The sequence below is a fragment of the Equus caballus genome, chromosome 2 (genome assembly GCF_041296265.1).
Source record: "Equus caballus isolate H_3958 breed thoroughbred chromosome 2, TB-T2T, whole genome shotgun sequence".
Lineage (NCBI taxonomy): Eukaryota > Metazoa > Chordata > Mammalia > Perissodactyla > Equidae > Equus > Equus caballus.
In genome coordinates this window covers 40,979,077-40,999,456 of record NC_091685.1, presented here as the reverse complement: position 1 = coordinate 40,999,456, position 20,380 = coordinate 40,979,077, and the positions used below count along the sequence as shown (strand labels likewise).

Genomic DNA, 20,380 nt, shown 5'->3' with positions numbered 1-20,380 from the left:
TGTCTAGCAATCATTTTTTTTTTTTTGAGGAAGATTAGCCCTGAGCTAACATCTGCCACCAATCCTCCTCTTTTTGCTGAGGAAGACTGGCCCTGAGCTAACATCCGTGCCCATCTTCCTCTACTTTATATGTGGGACACCTACCACAGCATGGCTTGCCAAGCAGTGCTATGTCCGTACCTGGGATCCGAACCGGTGAACCCCGGGCCGCTGAAGCAGAACGTGCGCACTTAACCGCTGCGCCACCGGGCCGGCCCCTGTCTAGCAATCTTATAGGCTGTTCCAGTTACTACTGATTGGTGTATAACAAAATACCCCAAACTCGGTGGTATAAAATAATCACCATATTTATTATTCTCCCCATTTTGTGGGTCAGGAATTTGGAAGGGCATAGGGTGGACAGCTCGTCGCGTTCCACAATGTCTGGGGCCTCAGTGAGGAAGAAACTCGGGAGCTGGGGGCGACCCCATGGCTGGGATTCCTTACAGTGTCTGTCTTCATTCATCTGGGGCCTCAGCTGAGGCCTCAGCTGGAAGAGGTGCACGTGGCCTCACCACAGGGCCTTAGGCTTCCTCCCCACACAGCGGCCTCAGGCTAGGCAAACTTCTTACACGGAGGCTCGGGGCTCCACAGAGGATTGTTCCAGCTAAAAAACCGGGCACTACACTGCCCTTTAAGGCCTTGCCATGGAGGTCACACAGCATTATTTCAGCTGCATTGTATCAGCTACAAGCGAATCCTAAGCCCCCAAATTCCAGTGGGGGAGAATTAGACTACCTCTCGAGGGGGGAGTGGTAAGGTTCTAGAGGAGCATGTGGGTCAGGAGATACTGGTTTTGGGGTTTTTTGGAAAATATAACCTGCCACATATGCTTTCCTTGAAAAGGACAATTTGTTACACAGGGAAGTCAGGAACTCTGGCCCTATTTGGGGGTCTTCCTGAGGGTCTCATATGGTATAAATGTTATACATAAGAATATAATAGCAGTCAACAGAGTGCGTGCCAGGCACTGTTCTCAGTTAACTCATTTACCACAACACCCTCTGAAGGAGGTACTGTGGTTATCCCCCATTTACAGATGAAGCACGTGGATGTTAAATAACTTGTCCAAGGTCACACAGCTTCTGAAGAAGAACTGGAATCTGAACCCTGGCAAGCTGGTGCCAGGTCCATGCGCTTCATCATTAGACTATCTTACCATTCAATGTGTACATTTAATTTACTCACTCATTCAGTCATTGGCATATTTATTGTATACCTACTATGTGCCAAGCACTGTGCCGGGTACCATTTGTCAGTGGTGAGAGCAGTGGAAAGTTCTGACCTCATGAGCTTATAGAATACATATAATAATAGCTAATGGAGATGGATTTTTGAATCAGCATTTTACAGTGCAATTTTAGGGAAAATAAATTACTGCTATTGAACTAAATATTTATGGCACCCTATTTAAAGCAGCTGAAAAGGATTCAGGAAACCGGCAGGTGTCCTTGTCTTATGAATGGTGAGGGGGGTGGGATGAGAGTGGAGGCTGAGAGCATGGACTCAGAAGCCAGGCTGCTCGTAATCAAATCCGGGCTCTAGCACTTCCTAGCAGTTTAACCTCGGGCGACCCTGCTCCCTCACGTGTAAAGTGGGGATAGTATTACCTACCTCTGAGGGCAGCCGAGATATAAGATGGGCACCTAGAACACGGCCAGGAGCGAGCCAGCACTGTGTTGACGACGATGCCTGGCAGCAGGACGGGCCTGTTCACGCCGTGGCGCAAAGCTGACATCTAGTGGCCAGTTTCCAGGGCTAGCTCTCCATGAGTAAAAGCAGTTTCCACCAAACATACCTGTTTTCTGTAATGTAACACCTCAGCCCCGGACCTTTCTCTTCAGACTCTAGAGCGCCTGGGTATTCCACAAGGGTCGCCAGAATAACGTTCTGGGGAGCAACTGCTTTAAAGTGAGACAACACGCAAGGAACAAAGCGTAGAAACTGCCTGGGAAATAACCCCTACTACTTCTGGAGCCCTTATGTGAGACAATCCAAACCTCACTAGTCTGTGAGGTTGGTACCATGATCCCCACCTTATAAGTGAGGGAACTGAGGCTTGGAGAGGTTCTGTGACTCACTCAGGGTCACAAAGCTGCTGAGAGGGCCTGGGCTCTGAATCTAAGGTCTGGCCCTAGGGCAGGAGCTTACCACCCCATCGCCTTCTTTCCTCTGTGGCCTGGGACCACCTGCCCTGCTTGCTGCTGGGGACCAGAGAGCTGCAGCGGTTAGGGAGCAGGCTGGCAGGCAGAACTTGGACTGCTAAGGCAGAGGCTGCTGATCAGGGAAACCCCATTAGAGGCCTGCCCTGCCCGGCATGGAGGACCATCCCAGCAGCCTGGGATGCCCCCAGGGAGCAGGGGGAGAAGAGGCCAGAGATGCCTGTCATCCCAGATGCAGTGGAAATCGATCAGAAAGCTGATTCCTCAAAAAAAGGATCTCCATGTCTCAGCCCTGTGCACGCTTGTGGGGCTTGAGGAGACCTCGTGGAAGAGGAAGATGAGGAGCAGCTTACGTGTTTACCTTTAATTATAAAAGAATTACATGCTTGTTAAAAAACACAGAATACAGAAATACATAAAGTGAAAAATGTGAGTGCCTCATCTGCCTTCTCTTCAACCCACTGCTCAGAAGTCAACTGTATTTGTCATGTGTCCTTCCAGCTCTTTTTCTCTTTCTTTCAATATCCCACCCCCCCAAGTAGATGCAAGAGCTCTTTTTTAAAAAACAAAAATAAGATTATTCTGTACATACTGGTCTGCAAGTTGTTTTCTTTCATTTAATGTCACAGAGGACCTCATCCTATAAACTGGCAATTTAAATGTGTCAGAGCTTACTGTTCCTAAGAACCCTCTGTAGGTTATTTTGAAGAACACAATCCTTGGGTTATGCAAATAATCAATCCCTAATAACTTTATATGTTGAATCTCTGCCTCCTCTTGTAGGATTCAGCTGAGATGTGGGGCAGCTGCCAGGTGAGGAGGCAAAAGGAAATCCTTGTGTGATTCTTTATCGGCAATTTCTCACTCTTTCCACAGAAGCAGTGAGAGGACAGGTTGCCTGAATATTCCTCGCATTAAGCACAAATAAACGTAAACACTGAACATCCTTCTTTTCTTCAGTAGTTTCACATTTGTCAAGAAAGGCAGATCACAACGGATACCACAGAAATGTAAAGGATCATAAGAGAATACTATGAAAAACTATATGCCAACAAACTGGACAACCTAGAAGGAAGGCATACATTCCTAGACTCTTACAAGCTCCCAAAACTGAAGCAGGAAGAAACAGAGAATCTGAACAGACCAATCACAAGTAAAGAAATTGAAACAGTAATCAAAAACTTCACCAAAATAAAAGTCCAGGACCAGACGGCTTCTCTGGAGAATTCTACCAAACATTCAAAGAAGATTTAATACCTATCCTTCTCAAACTGTTCCAGAAAATTGAGGAAGATGGAGCACTCCCTAACACATTCTATGAAGCCAACATCACCCTGATCCCCAAACCTGACAAGGACAACACAAAGAAGGAGAGCTACAGGCCGATATCACTGATGAACATAGATGCAAAAATCCTCAACAAAATTTTGGCAAACTGAACACAGCAATACATCAAAAAGATTATACACCATGATCAAGTGGGATTTATACCAGGGACACAGGGATGGTTCAACATCCGCAAGTCAATCAACGTGATACACCACATTAACAAAATGAGAAACAAAAACCACATGATCATCTCAATAGAGGCAGAGAAAGCATTCGACAAGATCCAACATCCATTTATGATAAAAACCCTCAATAAAATGGGTATAGAAGGAAAGTACCTCAACATAATAAGGGCCATATATGACAAACCCACACCGAACATCATACTCAATGGGCAAAAACCGAAAGCCATTCCTCTGAGAACAGGAACAAGACAAGGGTTTCCACTCTCACCACTCTTATTCAACATAGTCCTGGAGGTTTTGGCCAGAGCAATTCAGCAGGAAAAAGAAATACAAGGAATCCAAATAGGCAATGAAGAAGCGAAACTCTCACTGTTTGCAGACGACATGATCTTATATATAGATAACCCCAAAGATTCCATTGGAAAACTATTAGACATCATCAACAGCTACAGCAAAGTTGCAGGGTATAAAATCAACATATATAAATCAGTAGCATTTCTATACTCTAACAACGAACTAACAGAAAAAGAACTCAAGAACACAATCCCATTCACAATCGCAACAGAGAATAAAATACTTTGGCGTAAATTTAACTAAGGAAGTGAAAGACCTATACAACGAAAACTACAAGACTTTTCTGAAAGAAATTGATAACGACATAAAGAGATGGAAAGACATTCCATGCACGTGGATTGGAAGGATAAACATAGTTAAAATATCCATACTACCTAAAGCAATCTACAGATTCAACACTATCGCAATCAGATCCCAATGACATTCTTTACAGAAATAGAACAAAGAATCCTAAAATTCATATGGGGCAACAAAAGACCCCGAATTGCTAAAGCAATCCTGAGAAAAAAGAACAAAGCTGGAGGCATCACAATCCCTGACTTCAAAACATACTACAAAGCTACAGTAATTAAAACTGCATGGTATTGGTACAAAAACAGGTGCACAGATCAATGGAACAGAATTGAAAGCCCAGAAATAAAACCACACACCTGTGGACAGCTAATCTTTGACAAAGGAGCCGAGGGCCTACAATGGAGAAAAGAAAGTCTCTTCAACATACAGTGCTGGGAAAACTGGACAGCCACATGTAAAAGAATGAAAATTGACCATTCTTTTTCACCATTCACAAAAATAAACTCAAAATGGATCAAAGACCTAAAGATTAGACCTGAAACCATAAGGCTTCTAGAAGAAAATATAGGCAGTACACTCTTTGGCATCAGTATCAAAAGGATCTTTTCGGACACCACATCTTCTCAGACAAGGGAAACAATAGAAAAAATAAACAAATGGGACTTCATCAGACTAAAGAGCTTCTTCAAGGCAAGGGAAAACAGGATTGAAACAAAAAAACAACCCACTAATTGGGAAAAAATATTTACAAGTTATTTATCTGACAAAGGGTTAATCTCCATAATATATAAAGAACTCACACAGCTCAACAGCAAAAAATCAAACAACCCGATCAAAAAATGGGCAGGGGACATGAACAGACATTTCTCCAAAGAAGATATATGGATGGCCAATAGACACATGAAAAGATGCTCATCATCACTAATCATCAGGGAAATGCAAATCAAAACTACACTAAGATATCACCTTACACCTGTTAGAATGGCAAAAATAACCAAAACAAAAAGTGACAAATGTTGGAGAGGTTGTGGAGAAAAAGGAACCCTCATACACTGCTGGTGGGAATGCAAACTGGTGCAGCCACTACGGAAAACAGTATGGAGATTTCTCAAAAAATTAAAAATAGAAATACCATATGACCCAGCCATCCCAGTACTGGGTATCTATCCAAAGAACTTGAAATCAGCAATTCCAAAAGTCACATGCACCCCTATGTTCATTATAGCATTATTTCCAATAGCCAAGATGTGGAAGCAACCTAAGTGGCCATCAACCGACGACTGGATAAAGAAGATATAGCATACACACACACACACACACACACACACAATGGAATACTACTCAGCCATAAAAAAGGATAAAATTATAAAATCATCCCATTCACAACAACGTGGTTGGACCTTGAGGGTATTATGTTAAGTGAAATAAGCCAGATAGAGAAAGACAAACTTGGTATGACTCCACTCACATGTGGACGTTAAACATGTAGACAAAGAGAACTGATTGGTGGTTACCAGGGGAAAGTGGGGGTGTGGGGTGGGCACAAAGGGTGAAGTGGTGCGCCTACAACACGACTGACAATAATGTGTACAACTGAAATTTCACAAGCTTGTGAACTATCATAATCTTATAAAAAGTAAAAAAAAAAAATTGGGGGCCCTCACATTGCTGATCATCTGAGGGCCTAGCCAGCCTTTTATTAAGGAGCCTCTGCTTTGTCGCCTACTCACTGAGATTCAGGTCTTCCACAAACACCTGGGGAGCACCTACCATGTGCCAGGCATTGGGGCTCTCACTGGAACACAGTTAAGCGAGGTGGACACTTGTCTTCACCTAACAACCAGTTACGATACAGGGCATCCCGTCAACTCTGATTTCCTGAGTGTTTACTATGTGCCAGGCCAGGGGTGTGCTCAGCCAGTCCCTACAGTGAGAGCTGATTTCTCGATTTTCAGGAACACTAAAAACCAGAGACAAACACAGCCATTATTAAAAATTAAATTACATAAACTTAGGCTTAAAGAACTTAGATTAAAAACTCATCACTTCTTAATTATGTTACCACATTTTACATTTTTCTATTATGGATGTTCTTGACATTATTTCCGTTTACTGTGTCTGGAGGGAGGGTGTACGATTGCAGCAGTCATTCCCAATTCTGAGTTCACAGACCTCACACTGGCAGTCTGAAATCGGCAGCGACGGGAGTATTTACACCATGGAAATCGGCAAACGCTACAACTCAGGGTTTGATTTGTTGCTGACTGTCCACTCAAGGAAGCGTTGGGGAAAATGTTAATTATGCGGATTAAACTTGAACGTGTATGCTTTCTGGAGCCTTTACACTGTGAATAGCACAAAACATGGAGGAAACACGCTCCCAGTACCTGAACACTATTAATTGGCTCAGCCGGGCCGTCCGTTGCTTGCACCATCGAGGTATGCGTGGAGCTCCAAGAGCCAAGATGGGAAGCAGGCAAACAGGGAGCAAGTTCGCAAGCATGAAGATCCCAAGCTGCGTTTCATTGTTTCATTTTACTTTTTAACATACAGGAAAATGAGGCAACATTCGTGTCAGAACTACACTCCTTTGTCAACGGCAATGAGGCGAGGGACTTATGTGCTGGGTGGGAGAGTCATCAATCACTTATCTGTGGTCTGATTTTGTCACACTATTGTTGGTGACAGTTATAAAAACTCACGTGGATTTTGCAAGGCATGCTGAAGTTACAGCCATGCGGAATGAACAATAAAGAGTGTTGCGAACAACGCGGCCCCTGCACACACATTCTTTCCGAGAGGGGGTGTTCCCCGCTGCGCCGGGCGCCGAGCAGGGGCTGGGTCCCCAGGGAGCTCGGCTTGGGCGGGGCCCAGGCGCCCCGCCCCGTAAAGCAGTGGGGCCGGAGCGGACGGACAGCGAACGACCCTTCCCAGAGCCGCCGCCAGGGGGCGCGCGCGCGACGCAGCGTGGAGCTTCGCGCTTTGTCCCCCCGCGCGGCCCGTCGCCCGCCGCCGCGGCGGGAAAATCCGACTGGGCCTTCCCGGCTGCCGCCTCTCTCTGGCCCCGCGCGCCTGCCTGGTCGGCTCGCTGTGATGGAGGAGGACGACGGGGCCGAGGAGCAGCAGCGATTCTCTTACCGGCAGGTACAGGGGGAGGACGGCGTCGAGTTTCTGGAGAGAAAAAGGCCCCGAGGTCTCAGCCCGTTTCGGTGCCCGCACCCCGGGGGCGGAGGGCGCGCCCTGGCCGGTCCCGGCCTCCTCCTGCGCCTGCGCCAGCTGTGCTGCCCCGGGGGCTGCTGGGAGGCGGTTTCCGCGGTAACGCGCGCGAGTCGGAGTGCGGCGGCAGCGGGGCAAGAGTCCGGGGAAGCGCGGCCCGTGCCCGAGTGCGGCGGCGGGGCCGACCTGTGGCCCAGTGACCGCCACAGTCTCCCTCTCAGACGGGCTGGTTGTGCGGGTGGGATGTGAGCGCCCAGGGAGAGTCCGGGCGAGGCGCCCAGCACGGTGCTGGCACGAAGTCTTGGCCCCTGTCACCCGCGCGCTGTCCCTCCTGCGGCTGAGGGCCGGCCCCGGAGCCTGGAGGCGCCGCCGGCTGTGCGGGCCGGAGCCCAGCCTTCGGAGGGCGTCGATCAGTTTTCTCATGGGGAGAATCGGAGTGATCAGAACCGTCACCCAGGGAGTCGCGGGTATTCGGTCCTTCCTTTAATCAGCCCCGGGAAGGAGCACAGCGCGGCCGAGTCGGGAGCATAACGGCGCTGTAACGAGGTGAAACCCGGGGACCAGGGTGGCGGCCTCGGGATTAGCCGGAGACTAACGTGGGAGTTTCCTTCCTGCGAAGTGTTAAATTTCAGGAGCCGTGTACCCGCCCCCCCATTTTGAGTTCAGCCCTTCAGAAAAAGTCACAAGAATAGTGCACTCAACACCCGTGTGCCCTTCACCTCCGTTCACTAATTGTTAACGTTTTGTTGATTCTTTTTCTCTGAATTTTTTGAGAATTAATTGCAGATGTCGTGACACTATTTTCAAATTTTAATACTTTAGTATGCATCTCCCAACGACAAGGGCGTTCTACATAATCTCGTTGATCACTCTCAGGAGGTTTAATGTTGACAAAATCCTATTATCTAATGTTCAGTGCACATTCAGATTTCCTCAGTTGTCCCAAAGACGTTTCTTCGGTGGACTTTTATCTTCCTCCAGGATACATGACTGGTCTCTGTGGCCCTCCTTGGAACAGTTCTCCGCTCTTTGTCTTTCATGACACTGACGGCGGTGAAGAGTCCGTTCATGGCGAGCGTGTAGTGGAGACAAACACCTGGAAAGCAGGGCTGTCCTTTTCCTTTCTGTGTTCCCAGCCCCTAGGCGCAGAGCCTGGCTCTCAGTAGACAATAAATGCTCTCCGAGTGAATAACTTTGCAAAGATGGGCTGAGAAATGTGACCCTCTTTGTGCCGTGGTGAGCCGGTTGAGGGTCCTGCCGGTCGTCCAACCAGCTGTTCTTGGCACGGGGTGGACAGTAGTGAACAACACTGACAGGGTGCTGCTCTTGAGGGGTTTAGAGTCTAGTGGCTTAGCTTCTGAGTGCAGTGATGTCTGTGGCCCTGAAGAAGGCACTTAGCCGCCTCCAGGAGGCGCGCAGGAGGAGGAGGGACAGAAAACCTTCCTGGAATATTCAGAAGGGTCCCTGTCCTATACCCCGCCCCTACTTCCTCCCAACACGAACCTAAAAAAGATGACCTTGGAGCCTCTTTATTCAGGGTGATGGTCCCTTTGTCTCCTCCTCCCACATGCCTCAACTTACCCAGTCTTGTGACTTCTGGAACTAAGGAAGTTAGGTGCCTTGCTTACCTGCCAGGCCTCTGCCTGGAGTCCTGGGCTTGTGTTTTTGCAGTTCCTCCTCATCTTGCCTCAACTGTGAACACTTGCTGGTAGACTTTGTACTATCTTGGGCTCAGCTGTCACTGTGTCCAGTTCAGTTCTCTCTCCAGCACAGAGATGGAGCACACGCAGGTGCTCAACAAACGTGTTGACCTGGGACCGAGACCTTGGCTTAGCTGGTTTTGCTTCTTTTTTTTGGTTGTTGGGGTTTTTTGTTTGTTTGTTTTCTTTTGGTGAGGAAGATTCGCCCTGAGCTTACATCCGTTTCCAATCTTCCCCCCTCCCTTTTTTTTTGACTGAGGAAGATTAGCCCTGAGCTAACACCTGTGCCAATCCTCTATTTTGTATGTGGGATGCCTCCATAGCATGGCTGATGAGTGGAGTAGGTCCGTTCCCGGGATCTGAACCTGTGAACCCAGACTGCTGAAGCGTAGCACATGAAACTTTAACCACTGGCCCACTGGGCCGGCCCCTTGGTTTTGCTTCTTTACTCCTGTGCATGGGGAAAAGATATGTTTTCCTGTATCTGAAAAGGGTTGCTGAGGAGCGGTGAGGGTCCGTGCTGAGGTGGGCTAGCAAAGCGGCACATGAAAGGAGCCTGTCCCTGTGTTGTCCTGATCGTTCATCCTTTGTCACATGCAGGCCTGGGGCTGGCAGGGACTTGGAGCAGAGGGATGGGATCCTTTTGCATTTATGTGATTAACGCTCATCTGGGGGCAGAATTCCCATCTGGTTTTCCATGGCGTTTCCCCGACACCTGGCGTATGCCTTAACTCTGTAGGACCTTGGCACGTACCTGTGAAAGAACTGAGTAAAGTCACCCAGATACTTTGCAAGTGCCAGTCTAACTTCTCTCCCCACTGACCTGCCATCGTAATTCCTTATCTTTACTTGACCTAAATCATAACCATTAGCTAGGAAGTAATGTTTCTACAAGTCACACTCCAGAGGGCCTCATTAATTTATTAGTACACTTGAAAAGTCACTCAGCCATCGTGGAAAGTGCTCAAGGAATTAGGCTGAGCAGACCCTCTCCTTGGTCTTAATTTTCTCAGGTGTGAAAGCTCTTATTTGCAACCTTATCCATGAAGTATTTTGATTTTTGCTTCAGAGGCTGAAGGCAGCGGTTCACTACACTGTCGGTTGTCTTTGTGAGGAAGTCGCACTGGACAAAGAGATACAGTTCAGCAAACAGGCCATCGCAGCGATTTCGGAGGTGACTTTCCGACAGTGCGGTATGAAGCCATGGTCTTGCTCTACTTGGATAGAAATCCCAAAGGTTGATTTGGCCCAGGAGAATGTGTGGGTGTGTGCTGGGCTTGTCCTTCCAACAGACGGAGAACAGCATCGGGCACTATTCATGAAACAGTTATTTTCTTGGCTGTAAGATTGATTTGGATATTTTATGGAAAGAACTTTTTTTTTCTATTACCCTAACACTGGGACATTAGCACCTTATTTTATCGTGTTTTAAACTGCCTGGAACATTAGATATTAAATTTTTTATTTCATTGCTTTATCACATTTTTATATCACCCATAGTTTATTTGACAGCTGAACTTGTGGCATTGGTATTTGCTTGACTTGAGAGGAAATTAATGTCCTTGCAAGTCCTAACTTGTAGCAAAATTTAAAGTTAAGGGATAGTTTCCAGGAAGGAAAGGTGTAGTCACAATTACCAGAAGGCTTGTAATAACAGGTCAAGTGTGCCGGGAAGGAGAAGGCAGTCAGAGCGAATAAAATGGAAAGGTTCCTGTCCCGTGATGGGGCTGCCGGAAGTGCCTCCTCCCACCTGTAAAAGGGTTTGTTGTATTAGTCCCTGTACGTGCTGTAGAGATCGAGATTTCACTTCTCTCCGTTCTGAAATAAGATAAGCGTAGCTAAAGCACATCTTTTTCTCTTTCAGAAAATTTTGCCAAAGACCTTGAAATGTTTGCAAGGTGGGTAAAGAGCTTGATTATCTGATGCTGTTTGTTTACATTCTATTGATACTCTCCATCTGGTGGTGTATTTCTGCTTTATTCATTTTTTTCTTTTTTGTATTTTGTGGAGGCGTCTCTAATCATGATTCTGCAAGAATATGACATCTGCTTTAATCACATCCATTCAGACTTGATTTGGCATTTTTTGATGTTTTCCAAGTATTTTTTGTTGAAGAGCCAAAGTTATTCAGTTCCAGGTTAAAAAGATATGAATAACGGCTCCAGGCCTCAGAATGTGCGTGGTGTGCATGCTTTTAAGATCATCTCTGCAGGGTGGTGTGATGCTGGGGATGCGGCGCCTGGGCTCCGGGCCCTGTGTCCTGAACTGGGCCGCGCTGTGCTCCTGCCGGTGATTGCCCGCAGGTGTGGGGACAATGACAGCAGGCACACGGCCACCAGCAGCTTGCATTTGCCGTGTTTCTTACGAATGAGACATAGGCTCCTTAAAAAGGGGGTGACTTGCTTTCAGCTGCTAAAGCTGTAGCTTTTACAGGTGATTTATGCTTGTCTCCTCAATTAGTACCTCAGGTAATTGAAAACAATTGCAACAAATTGCTTTTATGAAGCACTTTGAGTGACTGAGGCCTGAAAGGGCTAAAGCTTTCTAATGCTGCCACTTCTGATTCGGTCCAGCATCTCCCACACCTCTTACTTTTCACCTTGCTCCTATTAGCTCTTTGTTTCTCCGGTGGATATTTTGAATGAATTAAAGCAGTAGGTTCTCAGAGGGCAGGCTCTAAATCTTTCCTATTCCTGTATATATGAGTCCCTAAAAACCGCTTAGCATCTTCAACTTGGCCAAAAGGGATAAGATGATATTATGGGACACTGATTGCTCATATGGTTTATTCATTGTTAATTCAGGTGGTTGCCCCTTATGTGTGGCCCATTATCTATCCCCTCCCCCTTGCGTGTCTCCCGTGAAACACATTTATCACCTTTACTTGCCATTTCTTTTCTTTTTTTTTGAAAATACAAACCCTTTTTCTTACAAAGGGAGATGCAAAAATGTAAATAAACAAATGATTATTTGATTTGAACATAAAACTTATTAGCGTAGAGCAGGGTTTCTCCACCTCAGCGCCACTGACATTGGGACCAGATGATTCTTTGTCGTGGTGGGGACTGTCCTGTGCCTTGTAGGATGTTTAGTGGCATCTCTGGCCTTTACCCCCTAGATGCCAGTAGTAAGCCCCCAGTTGTGACTTTTCTTGCCATTTCTGTGTTAGCTGTGGGAAAAGACAATGAACATTTTTAAATCCTTCTGTAAAAATACTAGAAATAAAATGAAATTAGAAATATTTAGCATTGTAATATGTTGAGCTTTCAGGTACTCTGTTTTTTTTATAATTACATTAAGAGGTTGAGTTCCTTTTGGGTACTGAGGGGGAGGTGGTATGTGTGTGCCACTTGGACTGTAAGCTTCATAAGAAGGACATCAGCTGTTGAGTAAAGCTGTCTGTGTAAAGGCTGTCGGCTGCTGTTGTCCAAGTGAGACCGTCAGGCAGAGGCTTTGCTAATAGTAAGAGATGCCTCATCTTCTGCAGTGTCCAAGTGGTATCCCAGTTTTCTCTTATATAGGAAATCCTGTTTTGTTTGGTTTTTTCTTCTTCTCCCCAAAGCCCCCCAGTACGTCGTTGTATATTCTAGTTGTAGGTCCTTCTGGCTCTGCTATGTGGGATGCTGCCTCAGCGTGGCTTGATGAGAGGTGCTAGATCCGTGCCCAGGATCCGAACTGGTGAATCCCTGCGCCACTGAAGCAGAATGTGCCAACTTAATCACTCAGCCACGGGGCTGGCCCCACAAAATCCTGTTTTAAAGTTTGGCACTGAGTAAGATTGATATTCCTAGAAGGCCAACTTTGTTTATCCTGGGCTTTGAGTTTTCCCTGTCACCCAGTCTGTACTCCTAGAACTATGAGTACTATGAGAAGTCTGGAATATGTACTGTTTCAGGTCAACTATATATTAAATTGTCTTTGTAGGCTGGCTGGGAACCTAACTAGTATTCGTAACATTGTTTCTATGAGAAAATGCATTTAAATTCTAAATAATCAGTTCACCTATAAATTTTGGGAATTCATCTCCTGATTTAAGTTGTGAATTTCCTTTATTTAGCTTTGAAATCTCTAGAATTATACTTCTTGTTGATATTGTAAAGATGAAACATTTTGAAGAAGATAGATATTCTACAGTAAATAAATTCTAGGAACATTTTGGGAATAGTGTTTAAAACCTGTGTAGTTAAAAGTGTTATATGAAAAATTGCTGTGTTGTTTTCCCTAGAGTAAGTTTCTGGAGTCAGAGGTTTGATTTAGGACGTCTCTGGTGTCCAGTGGCTGGCACAGGTTACACCTGCCCCTCCATCTAGGAAAGTGTTAACATTCGAATGTGGTGCAGAGATAGCAGGTGATGAGCTGAGTGGTAGAGAAGATTGACTTAGTTGTTTCCTAAACATTTCCTTGTGAACAGATAAGCTAACCTGACTCTGTAAATAGTTTGGTATGCTGCGTCCCTTGATGGCACTTTACGAAGAATGTAAATCTCGACAGAGCAGCCTGATGGTGTGGTTGAGATGAGGGCCACACTGTGTCCATGGCACTTAACGTCCTCCACTCGGGACATTTGTGGATGCTATTATATCACCTTCTCTATGACTTCTTTTCTCCTCTCCCCTATCCTGGTCCTTGCAGGTGGCTAATTAGAAGTTATCTCCTGAAATGGATCTTATCTGAGGACAGGCGGATATTGTCAATCATGAGGAGATGACAAGTGATATCTGCCCGTTTAACAGGATGGGAAGGTTAATTTGACCAAATTACGGAGTATAATTTCTGTGTGATTTTATCTTTAACTCAACAGATACTCAGTGAGGACTTTGTATATTCAGCCCACTTTGCTGGTTATTAAGGATACAAGATTCCTACTTATAAAGTTCCTACTTATTTTTGGAGGAAGTTAGAAATGGCATGAAAGGTGTAATTAGAGTAATAAATTATTGAGTAGAGTGTATTATCTCAAATTACCTTCAAAGCAAAGATAAGAAAACTGGGATGAGAATTTGAGTCCAAGCTGTAAGCAAGAAAGAGACTCCAGTTTAAAGCATGTTCTTTGTTCTGCCTGAGCTGCTGTTGAGGGAATGCGTTGCCTCCTTGGTGGGAAAGGGGTATTAGGAGACATCTGCCTGAGCTTTTCCTGTAATTCAGCCCTTGGAGAGAGATGGAGGATCTTGGTATAAGCGGAGCCATGGCTCCGTGGAAATTCCCTGTTTTCTGTTCTGCGTCTGTTTAAGCAGAGGCTGTCTTTGTACTGTGAGACTGTGCCATTTTCTGTTTCACTAAAGGTGACACTGACCTGCTTCTTGCTTTTTCTGGGTGTTCACTGTGACTGTTGTGACCGAGGAAGTCACTTTTGGAAGGGTGTAACCCCCCAGACTCCTTTCCATGCTCACATTCTTCAGGCAACCTTGGCCCTCAGGTGGAGGTGGATGGATGGGCTTCTGCTTCCTCTCAGTCTCTTTATTTAATTAGTATCTTGGCTAGTCACTTCACTCGTTTTTGTGTCACTGTTGCTTAATGACCTTAATCCAAAAAGATAGGCTACTTAGAGATCCTTGCTAGTTTGAAGTCTGACCATGAACTTCTGTGTTTCATCAAAACTTTAACTAATACCAAACATTTTGGTGACTTGTTTCTGCCCTTTCTACAGACATGCGAAAAGAAGTACAATTAACACTGAAGATGTGAAGCTCTTAGCCAGGAGGAGTAATTCATTGGTGAGAGATGAATTTCTTTCCTCACTCCCCTTTCCCATCAGAATACATTATTCCCAATTAATCACTTGCAGCCATGAAGTGATTCCCCAGGGCACCTTGCATTAAAAACGAGAGATGGTTGAACCATTCAGACCTGCCTGTAATTTATGGTCTTTCTTTCATTATGATGGATCTTGCTAAGCCAATTTGAAGATTTCTAATAAGCACTCTCTGGATTTCATAATTTGCCTTTTTTGTAATATCTCAAAACTTTGGCCCCATGTTTCATTTACAGCATGATGTCAGAGACAGGTCACAGGCTAGTGTATGGGGATAGTTTCATTATGGTGCCCCCGATTCTGACGGGCCGGGTATGGAAGGAGTATCTGTACAGCTGGGGTGTGCAGGACATTGAGCACATTTTCTCTCTTTTCAAAGAAGTCTAGAAGTCGTCTTGACCAAGCCCTCATTTTACAGGTGATGTTGTGGTCATCCCAGGCTAGTGACTGTGCATGATGGCAGGTCTGGGACACCTTTGAGGTTTCCTGACTTAGTCTAATCCTAGCAGTTAAAATACTTTATGTTCCTCCCCATAATGTGCATTCCTCCCCATAATGTGAGCTCCCCAAGGGCAGGGATGTTTGTCTCTTTCTTCCCTGCTCCATCTGCCATGCCTAGAAGAGGGCCTGGTACACGGTAGGCATTCAGTAAACAGCTGTTGAATGAATGAATTTGTATAGCAATTGACAGTTTCCAAGGGGCTTTTATAGGTATTATTTTACATACATTATTTGAACCTCATAACCACCCTGTGAGGGTTGTTTTTTTTGTTTTCTTCTCTTTTTCCCCAAATCCCCCCAGTACATAGTTGTATATTTTAGTTGTGGGTCCTTCTAGTTGTGGCACGTGGGATGCCGCCTCAGTGTGGCCTGATGAGCGGTACCATGTCCGCGCCCAGGATCCGAACCAGCGAAACCCTGGGCTACTGCAGAGGAGCGCGTGAACTTAACCACTTGACCAGGGGGCCGGCCCCAAGAGTTTTCAATAACACAACTCATCAGCCCCATTTTATAGGGCAGGCACCTGGAATTCAGGAACTTTCCAAAGTTAAATACGAAGCTCTCTGGTTGATAGCTGAACATTAGCCATCTAACCCTTAGCCATCTAAACTTTAGCCATCTAACAACGCTATTTCCACTGGGTCTCTTTTCTACTTCTGCTATTCTAATATCCCTTCTCCAAAGTTTGGGTCAAGGTTAAGGATGATATGATTCCTAAGTAAAACAGCCACGGTGCCTGGCGGTGCTGTGTACCAGTAGAAAGACATCTCTCTCTCCATCAATTCTGTGCAGTGTCATAACTGTTACTCGGTCTGCTTCAGTGAGCAGTTTCTATCTTTTGCAAAGGAATGGTCAATGCAGCACATCTTAGAATATAAATTGGGAAGTTATCTGCCTATTGCATATTTGTTTATTTCAGAATATTGTTTTTATTTTGGACTCTTAATTTCTTTCATCTGACAGAAGCTTATTACTGAAGAGTTGCAGCTAAATTTATGCATTTGACTAAATCCTCCCTGAGGACAGGGACCTTGTCCTGTTTACCTTGTATCCCTAATATCTGGCACACAGTAGTTGCTCAGTAGTTTTAGTTGGATAGATTTGGGGAGATGTTGACTATATTTGTGCTTTGTACAGTGTATTTGTAATTGGCATGCCTTCAGCAAGCTCCAGGTTTTAATTCTTTTGCTTCCTCAAGGAATTCTTACCTATTTGGTAGGATATGTGAGTAGTAGTAAGTTGATTTTTGCAGTTGATTCCTTCTTCCAGAAAAAATTGTGAAGCTCTATTTAAGTCTAAGGAATATAACCCAGGCTTTTCCACCCAAATTCTCTGGGCAGGAGTTGTTGGGAGCAGGTATATATTTTTCCCCCCCTTAGGCTTATAAAATGGCTTTACAACCAGATAAAAATATAATTCTTTAAATTTTTTTTGTAGCTAAAATATATCACAGAGAAAAATGAAGAGATTGCTCAGTTTAACCTAGAACGAAAAGCAAAGAAGAAAAAGAAGTCAGAGGATGAAAATAAAAATTCAACAGAGCAAGCAGAGGCTGGAGTAGTGGAAAGTGAGAATTAAACTGTCACCACTGGAAAAAAGCAGCCTTAAGCAGGTAGAGCCACCAAAAATGTGTATTGCCACAAAGGGAATTTTAAAGAGTTGAGTGGAGATTTAAAAAAAAAAAAAAAAGGGCTAAGAGGCATTTTGTGCTGTATTCTCCAAGTCATTGACTGCAAAAGCTAGTTTAAAAGACAACTAGAGGGGCTGGCCTGGTGGTGCAGCAGTTAAGTGTGCACGTTCCGCTTTGGCAGCCCAGGGTTTACTGGTTTGGATCCCCGGTGCGGACATGGCACCGCTTGGCACGCCATGCTGTGGCAGGTGTCCCACATATAAAGCATCTATAAAGAAGATGGGCACGGATGTTTACTCAGGGCCAGTCTTCCTCAGCAAAAAGAGGAGGATTGGCAGCAGATGTTAGCTCAGGGCTAATCTTCCTCAAAAAAAAAAAAGGAGAACTGGAAACTCTTAAGCAAAATACTCCCATGTCTTACGTACATAAAAGAGGCGTGTGTTTGGTATATACGGGAAGTTATATCTATTGCAATTAATGAAATTGTGTCAGCAATTAAATATGGTTGACTTTTTCAAGTAAAAATTATAGTTATTTCTTATTCTTTTACAGAATTTTTCAGGCTGACAGTCCCTAAAAAATGAATAAAGCTATATTTATTTAGTTCTTTTGATTACCAATGTTGTTTTTAAACCCATGTCTCTTGTGATCACAAAGTAAAAAGGTAGCTGTTTGGAAAAGATCCTTTTTACTTTTTAAAGGTAATTTTTCTCCAGAAACACAGTTTATGTGACTTTTCTCTGGCTATTTTGTAATTAAACTGTGGTTCTACTGGACAGAAGTTTTGCTTGAGAGGAAAACCTGGACTACTCCAAAACATTTCAGTGTGTCTCCTCTGTTGCAGTTTGTGAGAGATGAGGCTTCCGAGAGCCCCAGTTCTGCTGTCTTCTCTTTGGCATTTCTTAGAGGTCCAGAGCTTGCCTTTTGCCTAATGGAGCAATAGGGATAAGAAAAGGGATGGGCATCCTCACAGCCCTTTCTGTGTGCCAGACACTGCTCTGGGTGCTCCATTTAGTACCTCGTTGGATCTTCACAACTTTATCAGGATAGATCTGATTATCTCCATTTTACTCATGTGCAAACCAAAGCTTGAAGAGGTTAACCAAGTGCCCGGGATCTGTTGACCAGTAGAGATTCACATTCTGGGTACTGACTGTAGAGGGAGCGAGAGAGAAAAAGGCATGTAGTTGGATAGAACTTATATCATTCATGCCGAAATATGATTCACAAAAGATACCCCTAAGTCTAACTCTCAAAGGGAGAGGATAAGTCATAGTCACAGTAAAGCATTGAATCCAAACTTCATAATTTTCAGGTGCTACAATTAACTAATCATTTGATCTCAGATAATAAAACATCTGTGTGTTATATCAGTGAAAGAAATGGGAATCATAAAGCCTTCCATCCTTATAGTCGTTCCAGTCAGAGATCCATATGTTAGCAGTTTCATTTTTGGATAAGCTCCCTTTAAACTCCTGGTCAAGGAGAGTTTAGAGACTAGCTATAGATACTTTGTGCTTTCCAAAGGTTGACAGACTTAGATTTGCATCCTGGCTCTGCTGAACTCCTCCAGGGACAGACAGCCCTTTCTGTTATTGGACAGTAATTGTTACAAGTTTCTTCTGTATGTAGAGAAGTCTTCCACTTTCTCACTTCTATCTAGGTCCTAGTTCTGCCCTTTAGAATAAGCAGTCTTGGGGCCGGCCCCGTGGCTGAGTGGTTAAGTTCGTGCACTCTGCTTTGGCTGCCCAGGGTTTCACAGGTTTGGATCCTGGCGTGGACATGGCACTGCTCATCAGGCCATGCTGAGGTGGCATCCCACATGCCACAACTAGAAGGACCCACAACTAGAAATATATACAACTATGTACCAGGTGGCTTTGGAGAGAAGAAGGAAAAATAAAATCTTTAAAAAAAGAAATATATATATATACACAACTATATAGTGGGGGGCTTTGGGGAGAAAAAGGAAAAATAAAGTCTTTAAAGTAAGCAATCTTTGTTTTTCAAAATAATTCAGTACTGAGTTCCTTTTGTTTTTGTTTTTTTTTTTTAAAGATTTTATTTTTTCCTTTTTCTCCCCAAAGCGCCCCCCCCCCCCCCCCCCCCCCGGGTACATAGTTGTATATTCTTCGTTGTGGGTCCTTCTAGTTGTGGTATGTGGGATGCTGCCTCAGTGTGGTTTGGTGAGCAGTGCCATGTCCACGCCCAGGATTCGAACCAACGAAACACTGGGCCGCCTGCAGCAGAGCGCGCGAACTTAACCACTCGGCCAGGGGCCAGCCCCAATGAGTTCCTTTTTGTTTTGGTTTTTTTCAGGGGAAGATTGACCCTAAGCTAACATCCGTTGCCGGTCTTCCTCCTTTTTCTTCCTTACCCCACCGCCAAGCCCTAGTACATAGTTGTGTTTAGTTGCAAATTTTTGTAATTCTTCCATGTGAGCTGCCACCACAGCATGGCTACTGACAGACGACTGGTGTGATTCTGTGCCCAGGAACCGAACCCAGGCCACTGAAGCCGAGTGCACTAAATTTAACCACTAGGCCTTGGGCTAGCCCCTATCCTCATTTTATAGATGAGGAAACTGAGGCCACAGAGAGGTTAATTAAATGAGAAAGCCAGGAGTTTAGTCTAGAGCCCTCACCTTAAAGTACTAAGATAAGTTGCCACCTCCTTGCAAACAGTCAGTAGTAAGATAAGACAAAACCTTCCTCCGAGGGCCGGCTCCGTGGCCAAGTGGTTAAATTCGTGCGCTCCGCTGTGGCGGCCCAGGGTTCAGATCCTGGTCGTGGACATGGCACTGCTCCTCAGGCCACGTTGAGGTGGTGTCCCACATCCCATAACTAGAAGGACCTGCAACTAAGATATACATATACAACTATGTACGGGGGGTGGTTTGGGGAGATAAAGCAGGAAAAAAAAAAAAAAAAAGATTGGCAACAGTTGTTAGCCCAGGTGCCAATCTTTAAAAAAAAAAACCTTCCTCCATCTGCAGCACACACCCCTCCTCGGCACACTTAGTGCTGCCCTGAAAATGGCCTTTCCTTTCACTTGTAGAGTGTGTATCCTGCCCCTTAGCTAGGCTGTAACCGCCCTGTTGGGGTGGATGGCGTGGGTCCCTTGTAGTGCTACGTATATGCTAGGTGCTCAGAATGTTTAATGAGTCCATTGAGTAAAATCTGCAAAATATACTAAGGATATAAGAAGCTGGCTGAGCT

General features: G+C 44.9%; 1 protein-coding gene across 3 annotated transcripts in view; it reads left to right on the top strand.

The window, feature by feature from the left end:
• The first annotated feature begins 7,318 nt into the window (after positions 1 to 7,318).
• Positions 7,319 to 20,380, top strand: part of CENPS (centromere protein S) — a 16,335-nt gene continuing 3,273 nt past the window's right edge. The window contains exons 1-5 of one of the 3 annotated variants that reach the window (XM_070245722.1): positions 7,338 to 7,507; positions 10,349 to 10,472; positions 11,144 to 11,177; positions 14,927 to 14,993; positions 16,970 to 17,144. In XM_070245722.1, coding sequence (XP_070101823.1) covers positions 7,457 to 7,507; positions 10,349 to 10,472; positions 11,144 to 11,177; positions 14,927 to 14,993; positions 16,970 to 17,110 — 417 coding nt within the window. In that variant the 5' untranslated portion in view covers positions 7,338 to 7,456 and the 3' untranslated portion in view covers positions 17,111 to 17,144. Of the gene's footprint in view, positions 7,508 to 10,348; positions 10,473 to 11,143; positions 11,178 to 14,926; positions 14,994 to 16,969; positions 17,145 to 20,380 lie in introns of all 3 variants that reach the window. The other 2 variants (XM_070245728.1, XM_070245716.1) reach the window with 2 other exon arrangements.